Here is a 10598-nt window from a genome sequence, read left to right as displayed (position 1 = left end):
TATAAATAAAAATAAACAAAAATGTCCAACTTTGTTTTAATAATTTAAAACCTTTATGTGTTTAAGTGCAAATACCATATCATAAAGTACTTACAATTTTATCTATTATCTATCAATAGCACCAGTTTTGAAATAATTGAGACGCTACCTTAGTCACCGAACAAAATTATTACACATGTTCTAAAGTTCAGTTTTCTTTCGAAAAAATAAATTTCTTGCCTAGTTATATCACAAGAGAGGAAGTAGCGATAACTAGAAGTTGTTAATATGGTTAATTACCATTTAATTTGTGTAAAGTTTATAACAATAGACTCTAATATGCGTTTGAGGAAAAACAAATTTTTAAAACGTCACAAACAACATTTCAAATCAAAAGCAGATTCCAGTCGACCTATAGACCGTTTCATGGTACTCCCCATCGACGTCAGAGACCAGAAACTGGGCCTTGAACGAGGTACCATACCTGATGCATAATTAATATGTTTAAAGTAGCATTTAAGTTGTGACGAAACCGCTGAATAGTTTATTTATAAAAAAAAACTGCTGATGATTGGGTTTGTGCACATCACATTTGTGACAATACGAGTACTCTCGGAGCGGGAATGGACTTTAATCGCGGTCCAATCTGTTTAACTTTCCACACTCTATATAAGTGACCAAAGCAAGATGATAATAATTCAGTAGAAATAAGCGCGAGCGCAAACAACTTTTGTTCATTCTTCCATGAACCATGGAAGTCATAATGCACGAAGCTGCCAACCGGGAGGAAAGTGAAAGTGTTACATATAACAGTGCGGAAAAAACAGTGACTTTGATGCAAGAAGAGACGGAAAGTGGCACTTTTTCCAGACCACCGCAGCAAACCATCGACTTACAATTCGAGGATATCACCTACACGGCCTCCTTGGGGTTTAGAAAAGGTAGTTATCTCAATTATCGGTGATAAGATTAGGTAATGCCAATTCCAGGGACAAAGGAAATCCTCCATGGGGTCAATGGGAGGTTTCCCCCGGGACAACTCATCGCCATTATGGGGCCCTCGGGGGCCGGCAAAAGCACCCTCCTTGACATCCTCAGCGGTTACCGCATCCGTGGTGTAACAGGAACCGTCTACGCGAACGGTTTTCCCCGAAACTTGAAACAATTTCGCAAATCGTCTTGTTACATCCAGCAAGATGACCGGCTTCAACCCCTATTGACCACTTCCGAAAACATGCAAATCGCTGCTGATCTTAAACTCGGCCCAGAAGTGTCCCAAAGAGAAAAAACAGAAACGGTGAGTTTATCTTGACCTTTCTTGGTTATTTTAGTCAAGGTTGTGTAAGGAAATGAACATTCTCTTGTACAAAAAAGTGATAACATGTACGCGTGCTGCTCTTATCAAGTTGCTTTGACCCGTGAAAGCGCACAACTAGGACAATAAAACATATTTTGCGTATTCCTCATTAGATTAAATTGTTTACAGATTGAAGAAATCCTCAAATGGTTGGGTTTGAGCAAAACAATGAACACGAAAGCGGCCGGGTTGTCAGGCGGGCAGAAAAAGCGACTTTCCATCGCTTTGGAGCTAATAAACAACCCGACTGTCATGTTTCTCGATGAACCAACAACGTAAGTTGCACAATACCGCACTGAACAAATTAAATGCATAGGAAAAATAATAAATGCAAAAAACAATGAATGAATGTTTAGCAAAACTAATTCATTTAATATTCACAGATTTACGAACAAAATCGGGATATCGCAAAGCGTTCAAAAACAAAATTGACTGATTACCATTTGTGCACAGCTTCCAGCTCTTGCTACAATCATTCTTGCGCAGGGGCTAATACATACAAATGGTAAAATTAAAAAAAAATTGTATAGGACATTGACAGATAGTAATCTAGTGTATCATCTAAAATTATTTTCAACCATACAGCATGTCCCAAAAATAAGTTACGATACAAACTTGTGTTTTTTTTTTAATGAAACACCATATGTTTCTTAGCGTTTTTAGATGTAGCCTTTTAAAACAATGTTTTTACACTAAACTTTCATTAGTCGATTTTGCTTTTTTTGACGAAAATATGCACTTTTTAAAAATTTATTACACAAAAATTAAGACACGTAGAACAATTTTCTCTTACTTCTGCAACGAAGAAAGTACAGGATTTAAAGTTGTAGAAATTCGAATTATTTTATTGTAAAAATAAAGAATAATGGCTTCAGTTTAACGCAAATGTGATTATTAAAGTGATATTTCTTCGATGTCTTGTATAACAGTGCACTTTTTGACTACTGAAACAATAGTAATTATTATATTTATATATACTGATAATTTTTTATTTTTTACTGTGCAAAAATTAATTAAATAGTGACTACGGAGAACTACATACTAGAAGACGAAACGAGAAACAAAATTGCTCAATTTTTTGGACCTAAAAAAAGTAGTTAAAAATAAGGGCGTTTAGAGCGTTTTACGTTTCAGTTTCAAATCGTTTTAAATTAATTTAAATTCAACCAGTGTACTAATTGCTTGGAAAAAATGCAAAAATGTCCAGTTTTACTTTCTTAATAAGCTGTGAAAAACGAACGACTAAATTTTTCACAATCTGTGCTCCGTTTCATATTGGTCAAAATGCTGTGAATTTAGATGAGAATAAAATTTTATAGTAAAAAGTCCCTGAGACCATACCTCTATCTTTAATGGTTTAGGCCTCAAAGAAGATAGAAATATGGTCTCGTGGACTTTTTTGTAGCAAATTTTATTCTCTACAATTTTGTTTTTTACACTTTTTTTGTATCTTTAACCGTATTCGCAGTGTTCACAAAAACATTGGGCGGAACACAAACTGATAATTGATTAAATTTTTTTTTTAATACTGTTTTCGATATTTTTGAGAACGCTACAAATACGGTTGAAGATACAAAAAAAGTGTAAGGAACAAAGTTGTAGAGAATTAAATTTCTTACAAGACCATATCTCTATCTTCAACCGTTTAGGTTTAAATTAATTTTCTGTCGTATTCATTGCAGACACGTCTTTAGGACCTAAACTATTGACGATAGAGACATGCTCTTGGGGACTTTTTTCTTCGAAATCTTATACTCTACAACTTTCTTTTCATTTTCAAAAATATGACACGGAGAATAAATTGCTAAATGTTTGACTTTTTTTTTAAATACAGGGTGTCCCATTTTTATTGTTACAAATTTAAACAGGTGACAGAATATTCAATTTTAAGATAAAAGTTTCCTATGAACATGTTTTGAAAAATACCTGCGAAGGGCGCTACACTCCCGAAAAGGGTGTATGTTTTAATGAATTTTGTCTAATATTTCAGAAGCCATTTTACATAAAAGTACAAAATTTGGTACAGTTGATTACCTTTATGTTGAAATTTTTAATCAGAGGCGTCCTAAACTGGGGGGGTTTAGGGTAGAAAGTGCTATAACAACACCAAAATTCTAAATTCCATAGTTTTAACAAAAAAGAGGTCTCTTGCGTTTTTTCGATACAACTTACCCTTTTTGAGTAAAATCTTTCTAATATTTATGTTACACATGTTCTGTGGTGTTTTTTACCGAACAAAAAGTTCCAGTTTGGTCGAAAATCATACTATTTTTGTTTTTTTTTTAACGTTTTAGTATGTTTTTAAGATAAAAACTCAAATTTTGAATAAGACTTTATCGAAACAAGATAAAATCACGAAATGAAATCGAAAATATCATATTTTTCACTTTCTCAAACGTTTGAGAAAATTCTTCAGCCAGAAATGCAATTTTTTTCAAAATTTGGTCCGAACCAGTTGAAAAATCGATAAAAATTGTGCTTTTTTTGCTTTCTTAAGCAATTAAATACATTTTTGAACTAAAAACTTCTTTTTTTCGCAAAATGTTGCTAAAATAGGCCACAAAATGACTAATCTAGATTCAAATTATCGCTATATTTTGGTCTGTTTCACTGGATTTAGTTTGGTGACCTAAAAACCTACTTTTTTTCAAAAAATTTCATTCACAACTAAAAAACCACCAAGTTAGTGCAAGTTTTAAAGCGCTTAATATGTTTTTGAGTTAAAAAATGTTTTTTTTTGGCAAAATTTTAGGAAAAAAATGACCAAATAACATTCTTTTTGACTTTTTCAGTTAAAAATGCACTTTTTTGCAACATTTTGGTCAAGCAAGGCGTGAGATCTTCTAATTGGATAAAAAAATGGTGTTTTTTGCCATTTGTGAGTAAAAATCTTAATTGTTTTTTATCAAAACATGCCCAAAAATTAATTAGGAAAAAATATTTTATTTTCATCTATTTTCAAGCGAATAAAAACGTTTTCGAGTCAAAACTGATTTTTTCACAAAATTTTGATAAAATAACTAAATTAGGGGTCGAAAACGACGTTGTTTTTGTCTATTTCAAGTAAAATTTCACCCAAATGGGCCAAAAATAAGCAAATTAAGTTGAAAATGGTATATTTTTTTGAACTGTGGGTACTCTAACTATTTCGGCCAAAATTTCTTGCCACTTTCAACAACAAAATTCTAAATTTCATAGTTTTTACCAAAAAAGAGGTCTCTTGCGTTTTTTAGATACAACTTACCCTTTTTGAGTAAAATCTTTCTAATATTTATGTTAAGTACACATGTTTTGTGGTGTTTTCTACCGAAAGAAACGGTCAAGTTTGGTCGAAATTCATACTATTTTTGCTTTTTTAAGCGTTTTAGTATGTTTTTAAGATAACTGAAATTTTGAATAAGACTTTATCGAGACAAGATAAAAACACGAAAGGAAATCGAAAATATTATATTTTTCACTTTCTCAAACGTTTGAGAAAATTCTTCAGCAATTTTTTTGCAAAATTTTGTCCGAAGCAGTTGAAAAATCGATAAAAATTGTGCTATTTTGGCTTTCTTAAGCAGTTAAATACATTTTTGAAATAAAAACTTCTTTTTTTGGCAAAATGTTGCTAAAATAGGCCACAAAAACACTAAACTAAATTCAAATTATCGCTCTATTTTGGTCTGTTTCACTGGATTTAGTTTGGTGACCTAAAAATCTACTTTTTTTCAAAAAATTTCATTCACAGCCAAAAAAACCAGGTTAGTGCATCTTTTAAAGCGTGTAACATATTTTGAGTTAAAAACTGTTTTTTTTTTGCAACATTTTTGGAAAAAAATGACCAAATATTATTTTTGACTTTTTCAGTTAAAAATGCACTTTTTACAACATTTTGGTCAAGCAAGGCGTGAGATCTTCTAATTAGATAAAAAAATGGTGTTTTTTGCCATTTGTGAGTAAAAATCTTAATTGTTTTTTATCAAAACATGCCCAAAAATTAATTAGGAAAAAAATTATTTTATTTTCATCTATTTTCAAGCGAATAAAAACGTTTTCGAGCCAAAACTGATTTTTTCACAAAATTTTGCTAAAATAACTAAATTAGGGGTCGAAAACGACGCTGTTTTTGTCTATTTCAAGTAAAATTTCACCCGAATGGGCCAAAAAATTTGCAAATTAAGTTGAAAATGGTATATTTTTTGTGGGTTAGGATAAAAAGTACTCTAATTATTTTCTTGCCACTTTCAACAACAAAATTTTAAATTCCATAGTTTTTCACAAAAAAGGTCTTTTTCATTGAAAAACGCACCCCTTTCAGAGGGTGTAGCTCCTTTACAAAACATTTTTTGATACATATTTATAGGACACTTTTGTCTTAAAATTGAATATCCTTCTACCTGTTCAAATTTGTAACAATAAAAACGAAACAATTTTCAATAAAATTTTTGCATTACCATTATCTCTTATTATTGAGAATTTAATGCTCTATCTGTCTATATTTTTTTATTTGCGTTTTGCTCACCGTTAAAACTTAAAACTTTTTCATTGTATACTGATCAAAATTGAATTATCGCTTTATTACTACCGAAATTTTAATAATTTTTCTATTAGCGGTTTGGACAGCTCTTCTTGCTCCCAATGCATTAAATTACTCAAGGATTTGGCGCGACAAGGGAGAACCATTGTTTGTACCATCCATCAACCATCAGCCTCGCTTTTCCAACTTTTCGACCAGGTTTACGTCCTGGCTGCTGGGCGGTGCTTGTACCAAGGCAGTACCATGAATCTGGTACCGTTCTTGAACGACGTTAAGTACCCATGTCCCCAGTACCACAATCCAGCCGACTTTGTTATCGAATTAGCATGCGAGGAGTACGGACATGAGATAATTGACACGATGGTTGCCACCACTGATAATGGGAGTTCGGTGGCGTACTTTGACAAAGAAATAGTACCAACATTGAAACGACCAATCGGTTAGTAGAGATACAGAAATGTAAACATTTATTCATGATTAATTAACAAACAGATGTGATTATTTGCGTTTTTTAATCATTCTTCAAGCAAGTGATCTAAATTTATTAGTTTATTACTAATCAAAGAATTTAACTTTTCACCTTCACCCGTCAATGATAACCACCTGCGACAAGCGGTCTGTTGCAATGAATTACACAGGGCGACAAAAAAAAGTCATGACAACTTGACAAATTTTATATCATTTTGTTCGTCTCACTAAGACAAATCAAATGCACTAAAAAAAATTTAAAAATCCACACACTTTCAACTAAATAATTTTTTTCTAATTTAAATGAATTTAAAATACTATAACTTTAAAAAATCATTACTCAATAACTATTTTTAAATAAAGACCATTCTAAAGGGATGGACTTGCCCTTTAGAATGATATGCAATTTGAAATTAAATATAGGCAAACTTTTTTTAGAACAGTGTTCAAAGAAGTTCGAAGTAAATCGAAATAATCTAAGAAAAACCCTATAAGTATTTTTTTTTCTTTGTCACCATTGTGTAGAACATCGTTTTATTAGTAAGAATCCAAATTTTTAAAATAATATACCAAGTAGTTTTTAAGATATGTTTTTTTGAAGTTAAGGTTTGCTTTTCAGATATTGCGCCATATGGGAGAAATGCATGTTAATCTTACTTAAAATTGCATTTATATAAAAGTATTTGTTTTCAGACTCTTCTTTTGCTTAAAAATGGTCAATTGCACCTTCTTTGTTCTAATTAGAATAAACAAAAACTGTTTCTTTACTTAAAACAAACAAAAAGTACCTGCGTACTAATGAAAGCAAATAAAGAGTTTTTTTGTTCTAAAAATGATCAATGATCATTGAGCAAAAAGGATCTAGAAGTTTAAAGCAGTAGCTTTAAATATAAGAACAAATCTTTTTCAAATTAAATGACTTTCCATTCAGATTCCAACTTGTTCACTTTGTTCTAGCTTTCTGAACTTTTTTTGAAAATGTTTTCAGCAAATGCTTTTTCATCACTTTCTATTGATGTTGAATGCAATAAGTCAGTTGCTTCGTGTGCAACTGTTATCACAACAACTACTATCTACAAGCTAACTGAAGCTAATCGTACCAACAAAATAAATCAGGTGACTTATTGTATTTAACATCACTTGAAACTGATGAAAAAGCATTTGCTTAGAACATTTTCAAAAAAAGTTCAGAAAGCTAGAACAAAGTGAACAAGTTGGAATCTGAATGGAATGTCATTTAATTTGAAAAAGATTTGTTCTTATATTTAAAGCTACTGCTTTAAACTTCTAGATCCTTTTTGCACAATAATCAGTGGTCATTTTTACAACAAAAAAACTCTTTATTTGCTTTAATTAGTACGCAAGTACTCTTTGTTTGTTTTAAGTAAAGAAACAGTTTTTGTTTATTCTAATTAGAACAAAGAAGGTGCAATTGACCATTTTTAAGCAAAAGAAGAGTCTTAAAACAAATACTTTTATAAAAATGCAATTTTAAGTAAGATTAACATGTTTCTCCTATATGGAGCAATGCTTGATTAGCAAACCTTAACTTCAAAAAATCATATCTTAAAAACTACTCGGTATATTCTTTTGAAAAATTGGATTACAACTAATAAAGAGATGCTCTACATGATGGTAATGATGAAAAAAAAATTACTCGTGGGGTTTTTCTTAGATTATTTCGATTTACTTCGAACTTCTTCGAACACTGTTCGAAGAAAAGTTTGCCAATATTCAATTTCAAATTTTATATCATTCTTAAGGGCAAGGCCATCCCCTTAGAACGGTCTTCATTTGAAGCAAATCGGCCTAATAGTTATTGAGTAATGATTTTTTAAAATTAAAGTATTTTATATTCATTTAAATTAGAAAAAAATATTTAGTTCCAAGTGTGTGGACTTTTTAATTTTTTTAGTGCATTTGATTTGCCTCACTGAGACGAACAAAATGATATAAAATTTGTCAAGTTGTCACGCCATGACTTTTTTTTGTAATTTTTTGGTTTTCGTAGCTGGTAATTCGGAGAAAAGCGCCTCGGATGATGAATCGGGACTACAAGCTACCAGTTCTTACAATCAGTTGAAGGTGCTGCTACGGCGAGGGTACATCAAAACGAAACGTGATCAAGTAAGTGAAAAAAAAACGATTTTGAGAAATTTTTAATGATGATTTTTAAGAGTTTGACCCATATGCGCCTCATGGTCAACTTTTCGGTTGGACTGATGTTGGGCACGTTGTACTGGCAAGCGGGCTCTGATGGTACCAAAGTTTTAGATAATTACAATTTGCTATTCACCATACTTATGCATCACATGATGTCGACGATGATGCTCACCATTTTAACATGTAAGTTTTAACCAAGGTTTTGTAAATATTCAAACGGTTATGTAATTGCCACCAAATATTTTGTGAAACTGATAATAAATTATTATCAGTTAAGCAAAATTAAGGCAATTAGTTTTAGTCAAGGAAACAATTGCATGATTTAGCAACTCAAAAAATCGGAGTTCGAACCCGTGTCCGGCCCATTTTTTTTTTTTTTAATTAAGACCAGTTAGTAGTACTAAAAATATTTCAAGGTGTGATAAATGATAATATAACACAATAATTTTGAAGAGTTGCAAATTTAATAGCGCAAAGCAACACATTTTTTTTATTTCAAAATTGCTTTTACGTGTTTGTTTTTATGTGACAACTAACAACTATGTAATTAAGGAAGCGAGCAATTAGCTAATCATTTTTTTTCTTAATTTGTGTATGTTTGAAGTTAGATAGAATTTAATTATTTAAAAATACTTAGTTTGAGTAAATTATTTTTAATTGATTATCAAAAAAAAGAACAACGTACAAGCGTCATTTAAAAAAAAAAAAACAAAATACAAAACTAGTACAATATTTCATCAAATGAGAATTAATTCTCATTAACGTTTTTCAAAAAATATTTATTTTTATTAAACTACTACTGAATTTGGCTGTAGCATCTCTAAAAGCATTTAGAAATTTAAAAAATTCAAATTCGAAAATAGTTACTTTTTTGTAGATGCTATTTTACGGATTCATTTAAGCCCCTTCAATAAGTCTTTTTCAGACTCAATAAAATAGTATGTGAAATAGTTGTTTTAGGTACTTTTCATTTTTTACCAGAATTTTTGAGAAATTAATTATAGATAATAAGAGGTTTGAGTGTGTTTTTGGAAAACAAAAATTGAAAACTTGAAAAAAACTGATAGTAGTAGAGAAATTGAGGTGAATTACCAAGTCATAAAAAGTATAAAAATAATAACTTTTGTGGCGGAACTAAGAAAAGAAACAGATTTGAGGTGGAAAATCTAGAGAAATTGAAAAAATCTTTGAGGAAGTAAATAGTAAAACATTTAGAAAATATGCTTTGAGGGAAAACTAGAGAAAATAATGAACAAAAACACGATTAGCCCGTCACACCAAACTTTTATTTTAATAGCACAACGCGTTTCGACCACAAAGTGGTCATCCTCAGGTGAGAATAAAACTCTAGAGAAAATAAAATAAAAAAATTACAAATAATTAAAGAAAACAGTAAATAAAAATTTTATATTTGTAACTAAATAAAAAAATGGAAAGTAGTAGAGAAATTGAGGTAAATTATGAAGCTTTAAACAAGTAGAAAAATAAAAAATGGTCCTTTAGACGAAACTGAAAAAATTATATTTGAGGAGGTAGAAAATAGTAAAGAAATTAGAAAAAATAATATTTATAGAAAAATTGAAAATAAAATCAGGAGAAAATTCTTTATAAGTAGTAAGTTTTAACGAGAAAACGACCAGGATTTTGTTGTTTTTACGATTTGTATGTATTATGTAATTATTGCCACCAAACATTTTGTGAAACTGATAAGGATAACAAACTGCATATTAATCAAAATCGTCAATTAAGCAATATTAAATCAATTAATTTTAATCAAGGAAGCAATTGCAATAATTTACCAACTCAAAAAACCCAAGTTCGAACCTGTGTTCGGCCCATTTTTTTTTAGAACAATTAGCAATGCTAAAAATATTGCAAGGTGTAATAATATAACACAATAATGTGAAAGAGCTGTAAATTCAAAAAGCGCAAAACGGTGTGTTTATTATTTAACACAATCACAAATAATTTACTAAACTTATTTACTTCAAAATTGCTTTTACGTGTTTATTTTTGTGACAACTAACAATTATGTAATTAAGGAAGCAAGCAATTAGCTAATCATTTTTTTTCTTAATTTTTATATTTTTATAGTTGGATAGAATTTATTAT

At 30.3% G+C, this 10598-nt stretch overlaps 1 protein-coding gene across 1 annotated transcript in view; it reads left to right on the top strand.

The window, feature by feature from the left end:
* The first annotated feature begins 577 nt into the window (after nucleotides 1-577).
* The window catches only part of LOC123005680 (ATP-binding cassette sub-family G member 1), a 12264-nt gene continuing 2243 nt past the window's right edge, over nucleotides 578-10598 (top strand). Inside the window, exons 1-6 of the mRNA XM_044399534.1 lie at nucleotides 578-920; nucleotides 969-1276; nucleotides 1466-1611; nucleotides 5930-6294; nucleotides 8335-8450; nucleotides 8501-8669. Of these exons, the coding sequence (XP_044255469.1) occupies nucleotides 731-920; nucleotides 969-1276; nucleotides 1466-1611; nucleotides 5930-6294; nucleotides 8335-8450; nucleotides 8501-8669 (1294 nt within the window). The 5' untranslated portion in view covers nucleotides 578-730. The remainder of the gene's footprint in view (nucleotides 921-968; nucleotides 1277-1465; nucleotides 1612-5929; nucleotides 6295-8334; nucleotides 8451-8500; nucleotides 8670-10598) is intronic.

Source organism: Tribolium madens, unplaced genomic scaffold (assembly GCF_015345945.1).
Source record: "Tribolium madens isolate multiple individuals breed KSU strain unplaced genomic scaffold, Tmad_KSU_1.1 Scaffold_20;HRSCAF=117;Tcas5.2_LG4, whole genome shotgun sequence".
Lineage (NCBI taxonomy): Eukaryota > Metazoa > Arthropoda > Insecta > Coleoptera > Tenebrionidae > Tribolium > Tribolium madens.
The sequence above is the reverse complement of the archived record's forward strand: the minus strand, read 5'-3'. Positions and strand labels throughout refer to the sequence as shown.